The sequence below is a fragment of the Genypterus blacodes genome, unplaced genomic scaffold (genome assembly GCF_046128005.1).
Source record: "Genypterus blacodes isolate CSIRO-AG114 ecotype Tasmania unplaced genomic scaffold, CSIRO-AGI_Gbla_v1 ptg000037l_1, whole genome shotgun sequence".
In the NCBI taxonomy this organism is placed as follows: domain Eukaryota; kingdom Metazoa; phylum Chordata; class Actinopteri; order Ophidiiformes; family Ophidiidae; genus Genypterus; species Genypterus blacodes.
Window position 1 is genome coordinate 4198974 of NW_027466850.1, and position 23325 is coordinate 4222298.

A 23325-nucleotide genomic window follows, 5' to 3' on the forward strand; every position below is an offset into this window, starting at 1 on the left:
GAGCTCGATGTAGGCAAGCTGTGATTGGGGCTGTGTGTGTGTGTGTGTGTGTGTGTGGTATTGTGTTACATACTACATACCTGAATACAGATCAATGAAGGGTCAATGAGAACATTACACACAGATGCTGAGGTTCAGCAGAAAGCAGTAAGAAATAATGTCGTTTGTGTGTGTTGTGTGTGTGGGGTGTGTGTGTGTGTGTGTGTGTGGAGGCAGAGAAAGGTTGAAAGGTTTAATATATACTCTCCTCACTGTGCATCTCCTGACCACACACACACACACACACACACACACACACACACAAATAAATACAGTTGACCTTGGCTGCCTGTTTTCAATGTCTGGTCTTAGTCAGCATTGGAGAGGAGAGGTGAGGAGAGGAGAGGAGAGGAAGGGAGGAGAGGAGGAGAGCTCTGTATCAGCCCCTCTCATCCCCACACATCCAGTCGGCCTCATGATTCCTGCATCAGAGAGATTGAAGCTCTTATATAATGCTGAAGGATCTCAGCAGGTGGTCTCTCTCTCTCTCTCTCTCTCTCTCTCTCTCTCTCTCTCTCTCTCTCTCTTTCTTTGATCTTCTTCTCTTAACCTCCCTGACTTTGCACTGCGTCACTTCACTGCTGAACGTCGTCTTAAGTGGCATATCATACACATTTCCACTCATCCGCTTCTACTCTTAATATATGCATACTGAGTGAAAACAAGTTGTTTTTCATCTGCCAGGCCTCCTACTGAAAAGCCTTAACCCGCATACAGGGTCGTGTCAGTCAGACTTAAGTTACGTGTGTTTGTTTTCTGAGTAAACCTGAACCAGCATGACACCTTTCAAGTTCTGGGAGCGGCTGGAAAACTAATCTCTCTTAGACGGACTTCATCTGAGCCTCAGCCGAGCCTCAGCCGAGCCTCATCTGAGCCCTACCCAAGCCTTATCCCAGCCACTGCTTCTCCTCCTTCTCTCACGTTCATTTTCTGACTGAAAGCCAAAAATAAAGCAGTTAATAAAGCGCCGGCGCAGCATCTTCATCTTCATCTCTAATGTAACCAGGTGAAACCAGAACCTTATTTGTTGATCCCAGTTGATCCACCAGTGCGCAAATGGAATGAATTCCATGTAATTAATAAAGGAGGATGTATCACATGTTGGGCAGAGAGAGTGGACGAAGCTCACCCTGCTCTTCATCAGTAACAGAGCTCTAAACCCGCGACAGCTCCCTCAGTGGAGCTCTCCTCTCCTCTGGCTAATAATGGAAGGATGTGGTCGGTCTTGGCGGCTCCCATCTGTGAATTTTAATAACATATGCTCGGTCCAAACTCCTCTGTGATAAATAAAGGTTGGGAAGTGTCGGCTCCTACTTTATGTTCTCACACACTTCAACCAGACCTTCATCTCAGCCGACACTCTGCTGCAAACGTGCTACAATTTCCAGGATGAATAGAGATGCTGTGGAAATTAGGGCTCTGTGTGTGTGTGTGTGTGTGTGTGTGTATGTATGTGTGTGTGTACACGTCTTTTACCCATTTGTGCATCTGTGTGTGCACGTGACTGTGTGTATCCATGCATACATCTACCAACATGTGTGTGTGTCTAAGGGCTGTGTGTGTGTGTGTGTGTGTGTGTGTGTGTGTGTGTGTATGTTGACATCCCCCCCTCTTTGTATGGATGTGGACGTTACATTATGTAAATAATTCAGCTGCAGTTTTGTGTGTTTGCATCGATGTGAAACCACACACTCACATCAGTTGCTCTATGTGCATGTGTGTGTGTGTGTTAATCTATTTGGAATGTGTGTGTTTATGCCAGCTGACTGCTTCTGTCACTGCTGGTGATCTTATATCTGAATCCATGTGAATAGATTGTTCCGGTGATGGAAGCTGCCGTAAGTTGCTAATCTATGAAGTAATGAAGACTTTACACGTCTTCTTATGTTCCGCTCACAAGATGATTTATTGTTAACACTGGCCCTGTTTCATATCACCCACAATGCAACACAAGCCCCAGTCCCCCCTGCAATGTGAGACTCTGTATGAACACAGGCACTTTACATTATCAGGGTGGGTTTGCAAAGAAATGAAAAACTGTAGATTTCCCTATAAAATATTCGTTTTAAAAAGAAACCCGTTGTTATTTCAAACATGTAAAGCGTCTTGATAGAAAGAAGACTTCTCCTTCAGTCACCTGCCTTACGTCTGTGCTCATGTTGTTTGTGTTCGTCAGTGAGAAGTTCATGGTGAGACTGAACAAGAATGGAGGACCAAAGAATCCAGAGAAGGTGGACAGACTGTGTGCTCTCTTCACGGTAACACACACACACACACACACACACCCATTGTGTTAAAAGCTGGTGTATTGTGTGTTTAAAATAGCAGTGAGTGTGACAGAGGTAATGATGCGTTGCCCCCTGTTGCTTGCGAGCAGAGAGCAACGCACTGAGAAAAGCAATGTTAACTCTTCTGTCTGACTGCAGGACCTGAGCAACAAAGACATGAAGAGAGATCTCTACATCGTCTCCCAGGTCATCAGAACCGGTACGACTGTGGTTACTAAGACAACACACACCTTCGTTATAGTGTACACTTGATCAATTGTGAATTTAACACATTATATACCCTGCTGCGGAATTAGTACACCTGTTTTCAAGTCAGCCTGACCTACATTGGACCCAGAAGTAGTAAATATTGGATCGTTCCTCAGTGAGAGTTAGTGTGATCCACATGGACACTCGAGCGGAAGGAACACGTGCAAGAAACCGAGCAGCGTGGCAGCACTTTGCACCCTGATGCTATATTCATACAGCATTTGTAGACGTGGTGCCATGTGTGCATGATCATCAGACTAATCCCTCCTCCTCTCACCTTGGTCCTGCTGCAGGTCGGATGTTACTGAACGACAGTAAGAAAGGCCCGCCGCACATTCAGTACCGCCGTCCGTACGGCTGTGCTGTCCTGGCCATGAGCGACGTGCTGCAGACCATCTCAGAGCTCAAGGAGGAGAAAGACTTTGTCCTGAAAGTTTATACGTGAGTGTCAACACAGGAACACACTCGCACGTGCACACACACACACACAGGAGTAGGAGAGAAAAGTTCGGGAAAGTGAGGAACGTATTTAAAAACCTTGATCCACTCCCAAATTTTTCTATTTATCTTTTTTGTCTTTTTCAAGCGTTGACCTTTTCCTCTCTCATTATTTCTCTCCTCCCTAAATGTCACACAACCTTCTATTCTCTCTCTCTCTGGGTTTTACAACAGAAGGAGAACGATTTTGAGCTCCACTGAGTTAGACGGCTGCTTCAGTGTTGCGCTTCTGCAGGCTTACAGCGCCGTCAGCATTCTGCTCCACACACACACACACACACACACACACACACACACACACACACACACACACACACACACACAGCTGACGGTGTTGGCAGACATGAGGAGATCCCCATTGGCTGAAACTTCTATAGACTTGCCTGCAGGAGCCCCGCAGTACCCAGTCACATTATGTCACAGGCTGTATGTCTCTGTGTGTGAGTGTGTGTCTTCTGAAGCTTCTAACCTTATAGCCTCAGATGAACCCTGGTGTATGTTGGTGGCACTGGAGGGAAATGTGGTTCTCAGCTAGAAGCCTCAACCTGAGTCCTTCTTTAATTCTATTCCCTTAAATCCTTCAGGGAGTCTTCTTGGAGCACATTCCTACTTATAATCTTAACGAGTTTAATAAAGGCAATAATCTGTTTTAAAACTCCCCCCTCTCAATGATTTCCTTCTCTTGTTTCTCTCCAGGTGTAACAATGAGAACGAGTGGTACCAGATCCACGAGAACATCATCCGCAAGTCCAGCACCAAATACACTGCTCCCAGCACCAACTATGGTAAGGTGGACTCCCTCTGTGTGTGTGTGTGTGTGTGTGTGTGTGTGTGTGTGTGTGTGTGTGTGTGTGTGTAGCTTTTACAACAACAGATGGGTTCAGTTCACCAAACAAATTTTTTATCTGTAAAAGTCATTCTGTAGTGAAGCTAGATGCACAAACGCACACATACACACACACACACACTCAGAGCTCACTCACCCAGACTGTGTTGTGACCCCATGTCTTCCTCCTGACCGCCTCCTCCCCTCCTGCAGGTCTGATCATCTCCCTGCAGCTGCTGCGTGGGGACATGGAGCAGGTACGCAGAGAGTATCCGCTCATCTTCAGCAGAGGCGTGGCCATCACACGCAAACTGGGCTTCCCTGATGTCATCATGCCAGGTGAGTCACGGAATGTGTGTGGAGTCAAAGTACAACAGTAAACGTTTTATAAATAAGATGAACTGGAAACACTGTGACATAGAAACAAGTACAGCATCAAACTCACATTCTTAAAGCTGTGGTTGTTCAAACTAAACCTACAGACCTATGGAAGCTTTTAACCTGACATGTATTCATATTAACATGAACATATCTGTATGTATGAGATGTTTTCATTTGTATACATACAGCAGAATAGTTTCTTTAGAAGCTGTGGGACCTCCAAATGTCCTTCAAGACAAGGACAAAGCCAGGCTGCAGTGTGATAAGAGGCATCACAGCGTATATGAGATGCATTTACCTCACCTCTCTTACACACATTAACCACACATGCATGACACTCCAACACACACACATTAGTCCCCGGGGCGATAATGGAGTGAGTGTTAAACTCCCATCCTGACACATTTGCGTCGTCTATGAGGACGGAGGAGATGATGAATGAAGCCACACACACCAACAGTGGTCATTAGTCTTGTGTAAGTGACATGTAAGATATGGCCTTGCCTGTGTGTGTGTGTGTGTGTGTGTGTGTGTGTGTGTGTGTGTGTGTGTGTGTGTGTGTGTGTTTGTGTAAATGTAAAAATGTGTGTGACAATGTTTGTGAAAGAGAAAAAAGCCTGGGTTGAAGGAGGCATATATTAGTGTGTGTGTGTGTGTGTGTGTGTGTGTGTGTGTGTGTGTGTGTGTGTGTGTGTGTAAATGTAAATGTAAAAATGTGTTTGACAATGTTTGTGAAAAAGAAAAAGCTTGGGGTGAAGGAGGTGTGTGTGTGTGTGTGTGTGTGTGTGTGTGTGTGTGTGTGTGTGTGTATGTGTCTGTGTGTGTGCACGTGCGCGCGTGTGCTTGTGTGCATGCTTCTCATGCGTGATGAACACTTGAAGCTGTTTAACATCTTCAGCTGCTTGACCTTTTGTCGGGGTCGACACATTCTAGTCTGAGAAAATTGGAACAAAGTGTGCAGGTATATTTGTATGCGTGTGTGTGTTCGTCCCGGCAGGCGACATCCGTAACGACCTGTACCTGACTCTGGAGCGAGGCGACTTCGAGAGAGGAGGGAAGAGCGTTCAGAAAAACATTGAAGTCACCGTCTACGTGCTCTACGCTGATGGAGAGATCCTCAAGGTGCTGGAGTGTTCACACACACCTTACACACCTCAAGCTGCTCTTCATCCCTGCCTGGAATCTAAATCTACTCTTCTTCCTTCAAAAAAAAAAAAAGAAATACTAGACGCCCTGAATAAATCTTCCCTTTATAAATGGTACAGTCCGGTTCTGAACATTCTGTACTTTGCTGATGACATTTGATGGGAGACTAAAGAGAAGCGTGTCAGAGTAATTAAGCCTTCATGTGACAAAGACAAACACTGAGTAGTTTCCACTGTCAGTCCCCATTGTGTTTGTCACCATCGTGGAGGCTGAAGAGAAACTGCTGCCATATACCGTTCGTCCTTTCAGTATCGTTCTGACCACGTTCCTTCCAGACAAAAGCATAAAATGAGCGTTTACTCTAAGTTCCCAGGTTGTAGGTGCATCAGGCTTCATCCAGAAGAATCCAGAATAGAACATTAGAGTCTCTGGGGTTGGACTTAACAATTAGAACAATGCTGTAATTAACTCATTTAACTCTAATGTGTGTCAACATTCATTTAAGCCTCTAATTACTTATTCAGACATTCAGTATTGTCATAATTGTCTGGAGATCCCATTTTTCTCGGTCAAATCCTTACAGGGTGAGGATAAACCTGTGCAGAGGCGTAGATGCTGTGTGGAGGATTGGGACGAGTCCAGACACATCTTCTCTTAAAATAAAACTACAATAATACAGGGATTTGATAAAAGCTTGTGAGTTTCAGGTCATTTATGTTCCTAGTTTGTGACTGAGCTTCATCTAATGTGGCCCAGTTAGCAGGAATTCAAGTGAGTTACCCAGCATGCTCTGCTGCCCATAGATGTAATTTGAAAGAGCTGGATTTTGATTTAAAAGTAGAATTTCAGACTGCATTCAAACTCGTATCTCTCCTTTGCTGGGTTACACCTTTAATGACAAAAACATTATATTGCTGCCAATTTTTAGTCTGCAGCAGCTCCCCCCTACACACACACACTACACACACACTACACACACAACTAACTAGTTAACAAGCAAACTTTACTATCTTCAGCAGATTTAATTTCAAACGAAGTTAGAAGAGATTAATGCAACATCCACACACAGACACACACACACTTTTACTGTCATTTACTAATGATTGCTCTCTTTTCCCATGCCCTCCCCTGCAGGAGTGCATCAGTCTGGGTTCAGGTGAGCCCAGCCTGGGTGAGCACCGCTCCTTTGTACTCTACCACAACAACAGCCCTAGATGGAGCGAGGTGATCAAACTGCCCATTCCCATCGACCGCTTCAGAGGCTCTCACCTGCGCTTCGAGTTCAGACACTGCTCCAGTGAGGACACGACTTTACTCTCACATGCTTTCATAGATGAAGTTAAAAGGCCGGTCTGTATTGTTTTGAACTTGTCGTGGAGCTAATCTCTCCTTCATTATTGGGGAGTGTGTGGTGTTTATCAGTGCACTCTAGTAAAAAGATTAAGCAGAATCATGAGAAGAAGACAGTGAAAGGACGTACACAAGGTACCCAACTTTACTCTTCTACACATGACTTGAGCTTCATCCCCTGAAGTGCCTCAAATGTCAGTAAGCTTCATGTTGCCTGGACGTCTTTCCCAAAGCTGTTTACTCCATGGTTAGGAAGACCAGAGTGGATGTGCAGGCACAGAGGGGTGGAAATGCTAGAATGACAAAGTCATGATATATTGCTGCTGTTGTTTGTGGTGGCAGATAGCATCTAGTCTTAACCTGAAGGACTTCTGCACAGCTGATATCTGTTGTTGCCAAACCTATTTGCATGTGAACAGTTGTGTACCTTAAATCAGAGATGAAACGTTTCCTCTGTCTCCCCGTCTCACCACACAGCCAAGGACAAAGGAGAGAAGAAGCTGTTTGGTTTTACTTTCACTCCGCTCATGAGGGAGGATGGAACGACTCTGTCTGATGAGAGCCATGAACTTTACGTCTACAAGGTCAGAAATAACAGCCTCATTTATGTTTCACTTAAAGTTTACGTCTCATTATTGCATTATTTAGTCTCTGCTTGATTCCTCGCCTCTCTACACTTTTCTCATTATCTACTGTATTGAAAACTGACCCAGCTCTGTCTCTACTTAATTGGCTGCACCTGTTGTTTATAAACAAACAGCAAAATGTCCTCAAGGCCCTTTATACTTGCAGGCCTTTTGTAAGTTCAGGTACAGAAACCATTTTCTTCAGGTAATGCCTTTCTAGTTTCTCTATGACCTTCCTTTCTCTCGACCCTTGTTGCCTTCAGTGTGATGAGAACACCACCTTCAGTAACCACGCCCTGTACCTGGGCCTGCCCTGCTGTAAGGAGGACTTCAACAGCTGCCCCAGCATCCCGTCCAGCCTCATCTTCCAGCGCAGCGCCAAGGAGACCTTCTGGATCTCCACACAGCTCTCCTCCACCAAGCTCACTCAGAACGGTACAGAGCTACTTACACAAGAAGAAGTAGAGACTCATAATCCATATTACACTGATTTCAAGGTATAAAGGCATGAGACCTGTATGCAGAATGAACAATGGTGGTGTGGCTAAACTTAAGATGTTGTGATTTTGATGAGCAGAGCATTCCTGGCGTCATACCTCAGTTTCTTTGCATCCCCTTTCTTGTTGCTTGACATTGTTGGTGTCTTGCAGTGGATCTCTTGGCTCTGCTGAAGTGGAAGGCCCATCCAGACCGGGTCATGGACATCTTGGGCCGTCTACGACACGTCAGTGGAGAGGAGATTGTCAAGGTGAGGTCGCCATGGGAAGAATCTGTCACAGTATCTGTCATGCTGGCAGGACTCACACTGATCTTAAAGGAGGAATCAGTCCCTTGTTGTGTTATTTGCTTGCTTGCTTTGTCCCTAGTTGAAGCATTTAACAGACTGTGTGTGTGTGTGTGTGACAGTTTCTCCAAGATATCCTCGACACCTTATTCTCTATCCTGGATGACAACACTGACAAATATGGGCCGCTGGTGTTCCAGTCACTGGTAAGTGTGTGTAAAATATACAACGTGAGTCTGAGTGAGTCTGAGTGAGTCTGAGTGAGTCCTGCAATCTCAGCAGTGTTTGAATTGTACCAGAGCTCTCAGGTCAATTTACCATCTAGCAGCTAAAGACCCAGATATGGAGCCAGATATTAAGGAATGGGACAGAGAATAAAACAGTAAAATGGAAAGAAAATATTCAACACCACTCCCTCTCCCTCTCTCTCCCTCTCTCCTTCCCTCTCTCTGTCTCCCCTGTCCCTCCCTCTCTCTCTGTGTCCCCCCCCCCCTACCTCTCCCTCCCTCTCTCAGGTTTTCATTATAAACCTCCTCAGGGACAGTAAGTTCTACCACTTCAGGCCAGTGATGGACACGTACATCCAGAAGCACTTTGCTGGAGCTCTGGCCTACAAGTGAGTGTTTTGTGTTACTAACTAATACACACCCTGACCGTTCACTCCGTCCCCACACACCAAATCACCGCTCAAGTGCACTCACAAGCTGCTCAAATAGTCATTATGCAAACGGAAAAATATGTGTTTAAGACGTTTGTGTGTGTATGTGTTGTATTCAGTGTGAGATTGTGCTCAAATGTAACAAACTGTGATTAGGATTCTTAGAGTTCTGGTTAAGAGCTATAATTCATATTCATTCTTTTTCCTTTGTGTTGTCCTTGTTCTCACCAAACCTGAGACGGTCCAACCATTTCTCAAAATAGTTATCATTCACACTGCAGACTGTATATAAGCCTATTCTCAAATCCAACGTCTAAAACGAAAATCAGAAAATGTAGTCGGTGTCATGGTTGCAGCAGTTCCTTTCAACATTGAGTATTTGTCGTGTGTTGTGTTTCAGAGAGCTGATCCGCTGTCTGAGGTGGTACATGGACCGCTCTGCTGAGGTGGTGAGGCAGGACCACATACAGGAAGCCATGAGGGTAAGATGGTCCTGGATATTGTATTCTGAGGTCCTTCTCTGTATTCTGTTGGTCAATCTCAGCCTTTACCATCTGTTACCGTCTTAGTAATGACCACTGAACTTCATAAAGGACCAGTCGGTTGGGAAACTCCAGTGGTTGAGCTACTTCACATGAATACACCAAGGGCCAGAGATACTAAGTCTCTTGTGGGTCTTCTACAGAAAGATACTGCCTGTCCTTGTTTACTAACATGAACCTCAAACATCTGTCTCATGGGCGTCACACTGTCATGTAAAGTGTGTTCATTATTAAAGGAGGCATTGGCAGGTACTGCTGCTGTGGCCTCAGATGGGACTTCTTCACTGCACTCATTGACTCATTGAAGCGTTTAGTGAGTTCTTTAATGTCCCTCTCTCTCTCTCCCTCTCTCACACTCACACACACACACCCTCAGGCTCTGGAGTATCTGTTTAAGTTCATCGTTCAGTCTCGCATCCTTTACTCTCGGGCCACATGCGGCATGGAGGAGGAGCAGTTTCGCACCAGCATCCAGGAACTCTTTCAGTCCATCCGCTTCGTCCTCAGCCTGGACAGCCGCAACTCAGAGACCCTCATCTTCACACAGGTGAGGACACACCCACGCACACACACACCCACACACACACACACACACACACACCCACACACACACACACACACACACACACACACACTGACGTTTTGCTGTGTTACATCTGATCCAATAGCTCAAGTTTCTTCAATGAGTCTTATCATTATAGTTTAGATGATAGTTACTCTATTTTCCTTGCCTCTAGTTTAGCGTAGCTCTTCTTTCACTTTAATGAAGTTTAGTTACACAGTGATTCTCTTGTCTTTGCTTGTGTCCCGTGTTTAGTTACTTAATCTGTCTCTATCTCCTTTATTCACTGGTTTATATTTCTACCTTAAATCTTTCTCTTCTTACCCTGTGTGAATTTCTCAAACCTCACCTCCTCCTCCTCCTCCTCCTACTCTGGGTTCCCTTTATTCCTCCACACCCAAACACCACAGGGCTCTCAGCCTTGTCCGCCCCCAAACCAAACCCCAGGCCCCGGTGTTGTTTCTACTGCTCCCTTAGCCTTATCCCCCGCCCTGGGCCAAGCCCTACCCTCTGCCCTAGGACCCGGCAGTGGGCAAGCCATCTGCACTCAGGCCTGGAGCTCCAACGCTCTGCGGCCGTCTCCACTGTCAGTAAGTAGACGACTCAAAGGAAAGCCTCCACACCTCCTCCCTGTGTGAAGTGTGAGCCTGAAGCCACCAGCCCCTCATTCACCCCCTTCTGCTGTTTGTGAGAACCTAACCTCACACACACACACACCAACTTGTGACGCTGTGCAAACACAACCGCAACATGCCCACAGACTCACACTTGTGTTGTTCGAGAAACCACAAACCACCCATAACACAGTCCTCTGAATGTAAACACACTCCAGATTCAGAACTCATCGTCACTCCGCCACCACAACCCCCCACAATGCACCACAAACCACTAACCCTGTACATTCATGTCAAAACACTGACACAAGGCTGCTCGTTCACACCTAAATAATAAAGGACTCCCTCCTCCCTCTTCATCTCTCCTCTTCTTTGAGGGAGAGATTCACAAAACCTCGCAGCAAAGATTCATAAAAATTAAATCATCTGAAAGAACAAATTCTCTGTACATAATACAGAGGCGCTGCTTGACAGAAACCATAGGGAGGAATGATCAATAATGGATTTGTGTGAGGTCGTGCAGTGAGACCAACTGAAGATGACGCCGCTGTCATCAGCAAGGCAGGCAGGCGAGAGAGAGCGAAGGTTTCTATCCCATCCTTCAGTTCTGACTCGAGACAAAGATGCTGACTTTGGTAGATTCATCGCTAGCCCAGCCTCGGAGAATGATTCTGAACCATTCTCACCCTCCTCTTCTGCTGTGTCATGCTGTCTTCCTCACTGATTAGATGTGTTGCTTTGCTTTAATTGTGTTGGTGTGTGTTCACATTAATATCTCTCACCTTTCTGGTCATTTTGTTGTGCGTCTTCCTAACTTCTCCTCACAAAATATTGATGTTTGCTTAATGTCTGTCTTTGTTTTGTTTTGACTTGTTCTGCATTAACTGACTTCACTTAGTTTCACTCTGCTGCAGGCCTTTGAAGCTTCTCTCTCTCTCAAACACACACACACACACACACACACACACAAAGAGCTGGATTCCAAAGTGTTGTAATTCGTGTGTGTGATGAAAGGTTTCAGGCAAAGGAAATGAGTGGGCGACTTTTCTTGATGGAAAAATAGCATTTTGGAATCCAGCCTTTTATGGCGTCTTCTGTGTCTCACCACTGTTCTTCTCCTCACTGCACAGGATTGGTTTCCAATCACATTTACAGTACCTCCACTTCCAGCGCAGAACTGGAGATTAACCTTTCCATTTTCTCATCTTCCTCTCCACCTCTTCCTCTCCCCCTTCTCGTCCTCCTCAGGCTGCTCTGTTGAACTCCTTCCCGTCCATCTTTGATGAGCTGCTGCAGATGTTCACGGTGCAGGAGGTGGCAGAGTTTGTGCGCGGCACTCTGGGCAGCATGCCGTCCACCGTGCACATAGGTCAGTCCATGGATGTGGTCAAGCTGCAGTCCATAGCCCGGACGGTGGACAGCAGACTCTTCTCCTTCCCAGGTAAAGGCTTTCACAGGAACACACAGAAGACACAAACGCTTTAAAGCCTCAACTTTACTTTGCTACAAAAACATGGGAATCATTTTGAAATCCCAGTGAAGCACAGGCTGTCATGGCACACTGCTTAATAAATAAACACAAGTCTAAATATAATCTCCTCAAAGCGTGTGTGTGTGTTTCTCTGTATTTGTTGTGTGTGTGTGTGTGTGTGTGTGTGTGTGTGTGTGTGTGTGTGTGTGTGTGTGTCTTTCTGGACTCAGAGTCTCGGAGGATCCTGCTTCCTGTTGTCCTGCACCACATCCATCTGCACCTGAGACAACAGAAAGAGCTGCTCATCTGCTCTGGAATACTCAGCTCTATATTCTCCATTATCAAGAGCAGCTCACTGGTAACACACACACACACACACACACACACACACACACACACACACACACACACACACACACACACACACACACATCCATTCCAGGATGGCCATATTTCTCCACTAGCACCAGAGAATAAGGACAGAAGTAGTACAGTGATACACAATGCAGAGTGTGTGTGTTTGACTTGCATCATAATCTCAGTTTGTTCATGATGTTGAGAAGATTGAACATTGTGGCACAACCTGGAAGCTATTCAACATCCAAAGATCAATGTTGACAAGGAGTCACAGCTAATGAGTCCTAACATCTGAAACTCACCAACTACATACACACAAACTCATCCACTCTCCTCTTTGACTCTGTGGCCTCATCTCCTTCTTTTCTCCTCCTCTCTAATTCCTCTCACCCCTCCTCCTCTTCCTCCAGGACACGTCGGTGCAGGAGGAGGTGGAGATGATGGTGGAGTCTTTACTGGACGTTCTCCTGCAGACGCTGCTGTCGATCATGAGCAAGAGCCAGTCGCAGGAGGCGGTAAGGGGCCAACGCTGTCCGCAGTGCACCGCGGAGATCACTGTTAGTAACTAACAATTCGACTACTACTACCGTCACTGCCTCACTTCCTGCTTCCTCCCACCCTCGGAGTCTCCATCGCTCTCTTAAACCTCTGCATCATCCTGTCTTCCACACTTCTCCTCTCATTCTATCTGCCTGTTATCAGTGTTATCCTCCGCCTCATCCTCTCCTCTTCCTCGCATGCTTACGTCTTATTTAATCACATGGATCTTCTACTTCCCCCCATTCCCATCCGAGCTTCCTCCCTCCTTCCCTCCATGCTGCCCTTCTGTCCTCATCGCCTCCTTTGTGTCTTCTGATGGGTCCTTTGCTCCTTCCTCATGCCTTACTCTACATGCGTGTCCCTCCTGTTGACAGGGAGAGTACGTGTCCTGCCTCCTCTCTCTCCTGCGCCAGATGACTGACATCCACTTCCAACACTTGATGGAGAATTTTCAAAGCAAAGAGGAGCTCAAGGTTTGGGAAATAAAACTTCACAGTCAATCACAAAGACAGGATTATGATTTGTTTTATACTTAAGGAGGAGGAGCCTGTAAGCAAGTCATGTTTTAACAACACTACACCTTTGGGGAGACTGTCTGATTCTTAACCTCGCCCTTCCTCTCCTGTCATCGTCTTCAGGAGTTTCTGTTGAAGATTTTGTGTGTGTTCAGAAATCTGATGAAGCTCAGTATCTTCCCCCGCGACTGGAATATCATGAGGCTCCTCACCAGCAAGTAGGACACACACACACACACACACACACACACACACACACACAGACACACAGGCGCAGACACACACATGCGCGCAGACACACACACACACACACACACACGCACACGCACACGCACACGCAGACACACTTACTTACATACACTCCCTCACACAGACACACACACACCTTCAGCTTTCAGCTCTCACACAAACACACAATGAAACAAATACATGAACACATAATAGATAGTAAACAGAGTGCATGATGTAAACATGATGTGCAGCCCTGCTTATGATCTCTCCCCTCTGGACACACACACGATTCATCATAATGTCCTTTACATGTTGTGTATGTTAATGCAGCGTGTGTGTGTGTGTGTGTGTGTGTGTGTGTGTGTGTGTGTGTGTGTGTGTGTGTTTGTCTCTGCAGCATCATCTTGACCACAGCTCAGTATTTATCTCCGGCTCTGCATAAGAACTTCACAGAGGCTGAGTTTGACTTCAAGGTTGGTGACATTGACACACGAGTTATACACACGCACACAGACACGCACACGCACACACACACACACACACACACACACAGTGATGAGTTATTACACTTGTGTGTTGAACAAGCTCAAAATATTTACGCACACACATTTTGATTTCAAGCTGTGTGACTTTGGCAAGGTTGTAAGTCAGTAAGACACACACTGCTGCTGCGTGCTGTGCTACGGCACACACAGACACACACGCTCTTACACGATAACCCTTTTCATTTTAAGGGACGTTACCATGACAAGGTGTGAGGAGTGTGAGGGGCTCCAACTGATGGTGTCTGCTTAGTTACACACACACACACACACACACACACACACACACACACACACACACACACACACACACACACACACACACACACACACACACACACACACACACACACACACACACACACACACACACACGAGTCCAACAAGACCTTTTACTTTGAAGACCTGTGACTCATGTCTAGCTGGTCTCAAACTTGTCAGTATCAGTCTTCACACACAGCTTCCTCCTGTCTAATTCAGGAGAAACTGCTGGTAAGTTTGAAGTCATCATTGCATCATCAAGAGGAATAACAAAGTTCAGTATGTATCTGCACTCTAAGATCACGCTGAAACTCAAACTGAACCAAAACTTTAGCTGAATAACTTTAATTTGTGAGGAAACAAATCCAAATCCCTTCTATAAGGACTGGGGCTCAATGTTTAACATGTAGAATGTAGAATAGTGCAGTATGACAGAATGATTCAACCCTCACTGCTGATTCTCCATGTTTGTTTATGTGTGTGTTTGTGTGTTTGATCAGGTTTGGAATTCCTACTTCAGTCTGGCTGTCTTATACATCAACCAGCCAAGCTTACAGCTGGAGACTCTCAGTCCTGCCAAGAGGAAGAAGGTCTTAGACAAGTGAGAACAAACACACACAGACCCGACTGACAGCCACAGCATCATGCCATTCTGTGACCTACTTACTTTACCCCAAAATACCCTGATTGGCCCTCCTCTTCCTCCCTGCCTGAGTTTTTGGCTGGTTTGTCCCTCTCAAGCTCCGCCGGATTTTAAAAAGGCATCATGAGCACAGAAGCTTTCAGAAGCAGTAATAGAACAATAACCAAATCTGATAAGAGAGATATCTGACTGCTTTATGTGTTCCAGGGTGTTTATGGTTAATGTATGATTTCCTCGTCTTCGTCCCTCTGCAGGTATGGGGACATGAGAGTGATGATGACCTATGAACTCTTCAGCATGTGGCAGAATCTGGGTAAAAGCTCCTCTGCACTCATTTACTTTAGGAGGAATTCAGACCTGTAGCTCAGATTCAGATTCAATAATAAGATTCAATGTTTCTCTTGGCCCTTTGGTTGGGTTTGTGTTGACATGGTAACACCTAACAGCCGACCAGACACTTGTAAACAATCGCCACACTCTTGCATCAGCAATGTGTGTGTACAATGGCCTTGCTTGGTCTCGGCTGGTTGATCTACCACTGTTTGGTGTATCGACAAGACGTTCAGTTTGAGCGACATCTTGATAACGATGTCCTGATGCATCTGATCAGCAGACGCTCTGCCTCTAGACACCTCTGGAAGACGAGACGCTCTCTGATGGAGGCACAGCAGGACGTGTTCAACCAATATTAATCAATCATAATGATTCAAAGTGAAAGCATCCCATCATGCATCGCTCACACAGAACAGCAAGTGACTCAGATCGGTTGATTGAGTCTGTTGGCTTTCTCACTGCAAACGACCCGCTCTGTGCAGAGACCCCGGCCCCTCTAGGCACTCTGGGACCCTAGAGCGACAAGTGCTCCAAACGAGTCGGGTCTGAAGAAGATGCTCTGTGCTATCTCTGACGAAAGATGAACTTCTGTCTTCTGTTTGATGCCTGCAGGGGAGAATAAGATCCATTTCATCCCCGGTATGATCGGCCCGTTCCTGGGAGTGACGCTGGTCCCTCAGGTGGAGGTGCGCAACATCATGATCCCCATCTTCCATGATATGATGGACTGGGAGCAACGCAAGAACGGAAACTTCAAACAGGTATACGCTCGCCCACTTCATTCAATTTATATATGAGGAAGACAGTGGTATTGATATGTGTGTGTCTGCGTGTGTGCGTTTGTGTGCGTGTGTGTGTGTGTGTGTCTATATGTTTGTGTTCAGGTGGAGGCTGAGCTGATTGACAAGCTTGACAGTTTGGTGTCTGAGGGTAAAGGAGATGAGAACTACAGAGAGCTCTTCGGTTTGCTGTGAGGGAACACACACACACACACACAATCACACACAGGCTCTTTTTCTTCTCCCTGTCTGCACTTCCTGTCTCACTCCAGTCTTAACGTTCCCCTCCTGTGCTCTGTCTCTCTCTCTCTGTGTGTGTAACAGAATAACTCTCTTCCTTCTTATTCCTCTGCTCTAACACTGCTGCTGTGTGTGTTTGCTTTGCTCTGTGCTGCGGGATTAGAACCCAGCTCTTTGGTCCATACCCCAGGTAAGACACCACTCACATGCAGAGAGGAGGGAGTTGTGCGCTCTCTGTGTCTTTCTACATCATTATGACAAAAGCTGTTAGAGACAATGATGATGATGATGATGATGATGATGATGATGATGATGATGAGGGACTTACTGCAGCGTAACACAGTGAAGCCTTCTTCTCCATGCAGTGAATCATCTCTGCCTCTCTTTTGACGACAATTGGCATCACTGTGTTTCTGCAAAAAACAGAACAAAGCCTAGTTCAGAAAAACATAAATCTACTTTGTGTTTATTCCCAATAATCTGAGTCATTTGCTGAAACTGTAAAAAGAGAAATAACAGGCGCTTCTTTCAGCTGCTGGCCAGCGTCTCTGGGGTTTGTGAGCAGCTTGTAAATGACTGAATGCCATCTTCATCCGGTTTTATGTCTGTTTTCTTACAAGTCTGTTGGAGAAGATTGAACAGGAGACATGGAGAGAGACAGGAATCTCCTTCGTTACCTCTGTCACACGGCTGATGGAGCGACTACTGGACTACAGGTCACACAGAACTATTATTATTACTATTATTATTTTTTTATTATTATTTTATTATTATTATTTTATTTTATTTTATTTTATTTTATTTTATTTTATTTTATTTTAATTAATGTTATTATTTTGTATTTATTATTATTATATTATATTATTATTATTATTATTATTATTATTATTATTATTATTATTATTATTATTATTATTATTAGATGTTGATTTGTAAAGTGTCCTCTGTACCTGTGATTAACTGTATCTCTTTGACTTGCTGTCATATTTAGGGACTGTATGAAGGGAGATGAGACAGAAAATAAGAAGATTGGCTGCACGGTCAACCTGCTGGTAAGGAGTAGGATCTTGGTTTCCTCTTTGTAGTTCTTCATTACTAAGGGATGCTTGAGTGTAGTTGACTTAAAAATGACTACATTATCTGTGTTTTGTATCTTCTCAGAACTTCTACAAGTCAGAGATCAACAAAGAAGAGATGTACATTCGCTACATCCACAAACTGTGTGATATGCATCTGCAGGCGGAGAACTACACCGGTACTGCAGACACAAACACACACTCTCACACATATATTCATTCCTAACTGCATGAAGGTACGAACAAGGACTTTTCTGTCATATTTCTAAAGCTCTGACTCTTGTTCTGTCTGTGTTGTTCTCCCACAGAGGCTGCGTTCACTCTGCTGTTGTACTGGGAGCTGCTGCACTGGGACGAGCGTCCTCTGAAGGAGTTCCTGCACTACCCTGCTCAGACAGAGTGGCACCGGAAGGAGGGCCTCTGCCGCAAAGTCATCCACTACTTCAACAAGGGCAAAGTACGACATCACACACACATTAAAGGTCACATATTACCTCAACAAGACCGATATATAAAGCCTCTCACACACTTATTAAAGGTCAAACACTACTCCAGCACAGGCAAGAGTTTCAGATAATACACATTATCACACTTACACATAGGGTTCAGCTGAGTTGTGCTGAGGCTCTATGACAAATGAACATTGCTGATGTGTGTGTGTGTGTGTGTGTGTGTGTGTGTGTGTGTGTGTGTGTGTGTGTGTGTGTGTGTGTGTTCCAGTGTTGGGAGTACGGTATTCCTCTGTGCAGAGAGCTGGCCTTCCAGTATGAATCTCTCTATGACTACCAGAGTCTCAGCTGGATTCGGGTGAGCTGCTTTATTATTTTTCTTTTCATTCATTGCACGTAGATACACAATCTACAGTTTCAGCCATTTCCTGACCAGACGTCCTTCACTGGTTAGTGTTTTGGGAGTGTTAAGTGTTTTGGATCCTGAGACTGAAACAAGCGGATGTTGTGGTGTGTTTATTGACTTTATTCTGCTCATCATCATCTCACTTTGTGGTGTTTGTGGTGTGTGTGTGTGTAGAAAATGGAGGCTGCGTATTACGACCACATCATGGAGCAGCAGCGTCTGGAGCCAGAGTTCTTCAGGGTGGGATTTTATGGCAGGAAGTTCCCCTTCTTCCTCAGAGTGAGTCATTTCAGATGAGGTGCACTCAAACTCATGACCTCATTATCTAAGACCTTATTGAAACCGTTTTTATTTTGATTGATCCACACTAGAACAAAGAGTTTGTCTGTCGCGGCCACGACTACGAGAGACTAGAAGCCTTCCAGCAGAGGATGTTGGGAGAATTCCCACAAGCCATTGCGATGCAGCATCCAAATCAGCCGGATGAAGCCATCCTGCAGTGTGACGCACAGTGTATCCTTCACTACAACATCTTACATCCGTGTGTGTGCTCATCCTAAAGAGCTATGTGTTTAGAATGGAGGTGTAGAATAATAAAGGGAGTGTCAGCAAATGGGTAAATGGGGTCATCAATCTCTATCTGTTCCATTATTTCTTTGACCTCCTCCTCCGCTCAGACCTTCAGATCTACGCGGTGACACCGGTGCCAGATAGTGTGAGCGTCCTCCAGATGGACAGAGTACCTGATCGCATCAAGAGCTTCTACAGAGTAAACAATGTGCGACGTTTCCGTTACGACCGGCCGTTCCACAAAGGACCGAAAGACCGGGACAACGAGTTCAAGGTGAGCGAGTCTGATCCAGCCACTGTAACAGAAGATAGAAACTTTAACGAACATACCAGTTAGACAGAAGGACATCTCTCCTTCTTCTGTTTGTGTTGTGTTTTGCAGAGTCTTTGGATAGAGAGGACCACCTTGATCCTCACACACCCTCTGCCTGGTATCTCACGCTGGTTTGAGGTGGAGAAGAGAGAGCTGGTGAGTGGATTGATAATATACTCTGACATAGAGATCAACAGCAATTTCACATCAGTTAGTTTAGAGGAATGAAGAAGAAGAAAAGAACAGCATGAACAATCACATTTCAGCCCTGTAACAACTCCCCCCTCTTGTGTGACTCAGGTGGAGGTGAGTCCGTTAGAGAACGCCATCTCTGTGGTGGAGAATAAGAACCAGGAGCTGCGGACCCTCATCAGTCAGTACCAACACAAGCAGCTGCACGGGAACATCAACCTGCTCAGTATGACCCTCAACGGTGTCATAGATGCTGCAGTGAACGGAGGCATCGCCAGATACCAAGAGGTTAAACATTTAGCTGGAGTCTCTACATGGAGGTCTGCAACAGGATGAGCTCGTCTAACAGGGAACTGACACTAACACTGTGTTCTCTCTTCTTACTAAGGCTTTCTTTGACAAGGATTACATCACCAGCCACCCTGAAGACACAGAGAAGATCACACAGCTGAAGGACCTGATGCAAGAACAGGTGGGACATTAGTCATCCATGTTGCTGTCTCACTGTAGCACACTCTAGGTCCTAAAAGCCTTCATGCCACGTTCTTCTTCTGTTTTCATTGACAGGTTCACATTCTGGGCGTCGGCCTGGCCGTGCATGAGAAGCTGGTGCACCCGGAAATGCGTCCTCTGCACAAGAAGCTGATCGATCAGTTCCAGATGATGAGGAGCAGCCTCTGCCATGTGAGTGTCCCACAGAAAGCATCGCACTCGGGTTTAACAGAGGCATCAAAGCAGCAAACTTACGCATGAAACAAACACAGAATAAGTGTCAGGACCTCATTTAGCAATGTTTAAGCCAGAACACGATTCATCAAAGCTGTACACATGTTGAGTCTAGAAGAGGAACAGGCTGGTAACAAAGGGAATTAGTTGGATCTTTGAAGAAGACGATACTATTATTGTAGCAAGGATCAATTTTGAAGCGCTTTGAACTTTTTAGAACCTCATTTAACTTTACACAGGTTTAAAATGGAGCAAACAAGCAAACCTCCACAATACACACACACACGCACACACACACAAGTCCAATGGCAGTGTGAGCATCTAAAGCAGTGTTTCTATGTGGCGTTTCAGGGTCTGCCTGGTTTAGACAAACCCGGTTCAGGAGCAAACACTCCCAGAGGGATCCTGGCAACACACAGCCCAATGAGCCCGGAGAGCTTCAAACTCATGCACCGCCACAGGTGAGCCCAGCACACACACACACACACACACACACACTCTTGCATTCGCCTACACAGCTGCCATGGTTTTTGTCGACTCCAACCACTGCACACCTCCACTGTCACATTCATCTCTCTGCTCTTCACCACATATACAGTGTGTCCTCCTCACTTTCATCTCTTCTTGCATTACGTGCAGAGAACACACTCCTTTGCGGTCACCAATGGTCTTTGTGCTAAAGTTACTCAGAAACACACATCACCCATTGCTTTCTCACCGAGCTCTTTTCAATCAGCTTCTTTTCTCTGAGGACTTTATGAAATTCTCCCTCTTCTCTCTCTCTCTGCCTCTCTCTTCTCTCATCCTCCATCCTTGCTTGCTTTTGGCTTCTTTCTCATTTCTCTCACACCACATTATGCATGTTTTGGCTGTTGTTTGGCACTTCTTCCTATTTCCTGCTGTCCTCTGCATGGCTTCTTGCTTGCTCCCTCTTTCTGTACCTCCTGCCTCCCCTCTTTTTATTATCCTCCTTCCTTTCCTTCCCTCCTTTCTCTTTACCCCTGCATCCCTCTAATTATTACCCCTCTCCACACTTTATTTATTAATTACTCCCTCCAGTCCCATTGCTGTTTTGACTCCTGTACGCAACTCGTCCCCCTCTCTCTCCTCTCACAACTCTAGTGAGGCAGGAAACATTGGCAATCTGCTCATCCTGGCAGATGGCATGATGGTGGAGCACCCAGAGGACTTCTACCGTATGCAGGTCAGTGATCTACTGGGTCAGCGAGTCAAGTGAGACCAGACAGTGAAGCTCTCTGCACAACAATATCAGGCCGTATTATTCTACATGTTAGCAAACTCAAACTGCAAAAACAACAGAAACAACGTTCAGTATTAATTATAATTTCATTGAAAACATAAATTAACTGCTGAATTTCAATTTGTGTTCACAACTTTCTTACTCCAGGCAAGCCCCTCCTCTTCCAGTCTTAGCTCCACCCACTCTGCACCGTCTCAGATGATGAACTCTGGCCCAAACACTATCAGAGGTAAAGAACATCAAAAAATGTGACAACTTAAAGAAAACATCACTTACCTGCACATGAGGTGATACACACAAACTCCTCCTCTTCCCTCTGCAGTCGGCTCTCCATCACTACCAGACAAATACAGATACAACAGAGAGATGCTGATGCTGCTGCCGCCACACAGAGACAGACCCAGCAGTGCCATGTATCCCAACATCACAGAGAACGGACAGGTGAGGAGATGGAAACACAACAACCACACCAATCCTTCAAAGCTTTGGGGGTTGTGACCTTGCTTGTGATATCACTAGAGTTTGGAGGCTGTTATTGATTGAAGTCACTAGAAAACACCAACAATGGAAGCAGAATAGGTCCATACATGAGGACAATAGGTCTTCAGTTAAGCACATTGATGTGGTGAGGTGTAGGGAAGGAAAAATGTTATGTCCACATATGAGGACGCTGGGTCTCAGGAGGTTAGACACTGTTGTCTCTCAAACAGACATTGAGCTGCAATAATAAGGTGCATGACAATTTTAAATTTCACTCCTTTACCTTGTGTTGCTTCAGCTAACAAACCTCCAGAGAGCGTTGTTCCATCAAGTCATCGGTCCATGCAAACCCTGCAGTGACCCCAACCTCTCTGTGGCTGAGAAAGGTAGGCGTCGGGTTCAAGCCTGCACACAAACACACACACATACACGCCAGTAAACGAGACTTGGAACACACATCGATGGTCTCCTCCTCTCCTTCAGTCCTCACCACTCCTAGCAGTTGGAGTTTGGACAGCGGGACCAGAGAAGCTCTCCCCTTCCTCACTGCTCATGTTGGCAGCGTCATGGCGCCTCCTGTTCCACCGCGGAACGTTCCTCATGGTAAGACACCCCTGCCAGGGTGTGTGTTAAGCTATGTCTGTGTGTGCTTTTGTTTGTGTGAAGATGCTACATGCGTATAAACAGTGTGTGTGTGTGTGTGTGTGTGTGTCATGTGAACAATGTGTTACACCAGTGTGAGGATTGACCTTATGCTTATGGAATTTGGCAGTTTCCCTGTGTGAACATTGACCTCCTTCAGTGTGACAGAGTTCCCACCTTCCTCCTCTCTGTGTGTGTGTGTGTGTGTGTGTGTGTGTGTGTGTGTGTGTGTGTGGTTGTGTGTGTGTGTGTGTGTGTGTGTGAGAGCCTGGTGGTTAGAATTGCACCCGTTTGTTTACTTCCCGTCTCTTTGAACGTTCTGTCTGGAGCTTTATGGGAGCTCTCTCTCTCTCTCTCTCTCTCTCTCTCTCTCTCTCTCTCTCTCAAAAAGCAGAACGTTATCCAGTTATATGGAGACGATTTCATGGTAAAACCAGGCAGTTATGTTGTTATAAAGAGAAGATTTTCACATTCAAATGAGGAAAGCTTCTCATCATGATCTGTTCCTTCATTCAAACGAGGTCGCTGAGTGAAGGTTGAGAAGCAAACAGACAAACAGATCAAAACATAAAGAGAGAATAACTGAGGTTCATCCTGACGCACCAGAGCACAGCCCCCCCCCTCCCTCCCTCCACCTGCACCTGTGTCCTTCCCTCCTCCTCCTCTTCTCCTTCTCCCCTCACTCCTCCTCCCCTCTCTGTGGCATGATCTCTGTGTGTGTGTGTGTGCATCTCT

At 45.7% G+C, this 23325-nt stretch overlaps 1 protein-coding gene across 1 annotated transcript in view; it reads left to right on the plus strand.

Moving 5' to 3' along the window:
* Window positions 1-23325, plus strand: part of dock3 (dedicator of cytokinesis 3) — an 86121-nt gene that overhangs the window by 61799 nt on the left and 997 nt on the right. The window contains exons 11-53 of the mRNA XM_076147105.1: window positions 2216-2297; window positions 2466-2526; window positions 2870-3017; window positions 3771-3859; window positions 4114-4239; window positions 5279-5403; window positions 6562-6724; window positions 7255-7361; window positions 7667-7838; window positions 8054-8151; window positions 8310-8393; window positions 8703-8803; window positions 9246-9327; window positions 9764-9934; window positions 11812-12004; window positions 12265-12392; window positions 12802-12948; window positions 13306-13404; window positions 13570-13664; window positions 14075-14150; window positions 14981-15081; window positions 15378-15436; window positions 16069-16217; window positions 16341-16426; window positions 16639-16665; window positions 17096-17191; window positions 17467-17527; window positions 17637-17730; window positions 17860-18008; window positions 18272-18358; window positions 18581-18685; window positions 18778-18919; window positions 19084-19250; window positions 19359-19445; window positions 19590-19769; window positions 19870-19953; window positions 20049-20165; window positions 20538-20668; window positions 21330-21411; window positions 21616-21697; window positions 21791-21909; window positions 22247-22334; window positions 22432-22551. Of these exons, the coding sequence (XP_076003220.1) occupies window positions 2216-2297; window positions 2466-2526; window positions 2870-3017; window positions 3771-3859; window positions 4114-4239; window positions 5279-5403; window positions 6562-6724; window positions 7255-7361; window positions 7667-7838; window positions 8054-8151; window positions 8310-8393; window positions 8703-8803; window positions 9246-9327; window positions 9764-9934; window positions 11812-12004; window positions 12265-12392; window positions 12802-12948; window positions 13306-13404; window positions 13570-13664; window positions 14075-14150; window positions 14981-15081; window positions 15378-15436; window positions 16069-16217; window positions 16341-16426; window positions 16639-16665; window positions 17096-17191; window positions 17467-17527; window positions 17637-17730; window positions 17860-18008; window positions 18272-18358; window positions 18581-18685; window positions 18778-18919; window positions 19084-19250; window positions 19359-19445; window positions 19590-19769; window positions 19870-19953; window positions 20049-20165; window positions 20538-20668; window positions 21330-21411; window positions 21616-21697; window positions 21791-21909; window positions 22247-22334; window positions 22432-22551 (4760 nt within the window). The remainder of the gene's footprint in view (window positions 1-2215; window positions 2298-2465; window positions 2527-2869; window positions 3018-3770; window positions 3860-4113; window positions 4240-5278; window positions 5404-6561; window positions 6725-7254; window positions 7362-7666; window positions 7839-8053; window positions 8152-8309; window positions 8394-8702; window positions 8804-9245; window positions 9328-9763; window positions 9935-11811; window positions 12005-12264; window positions 12393-12801; window positions 12949-13305; window positions 13405-13569; window positions 13665-14074; window positions 14151-14980; window positions 15082-15377; window positions 15437-16068; window positions 16218-16340; window positions 16427-16638; window positions 16666-17095; window positions 17192-17466; window positions 17528-17636; window positions 17731-17859; window positions 18009-18271; window positions 18359-18580; window positions 18686-18777; window positions 18920-19083; window positions 19251-19358; window positions 19446-19589; window positions 19770-19869; window positions 19954-20048; window positions 20166-20537; window positions 20669-21329; window positions 21412-21615; window positions 21698-21790; window positions 21910-22246; window positions 22335-22431; window positions 22552-23325) is intronic.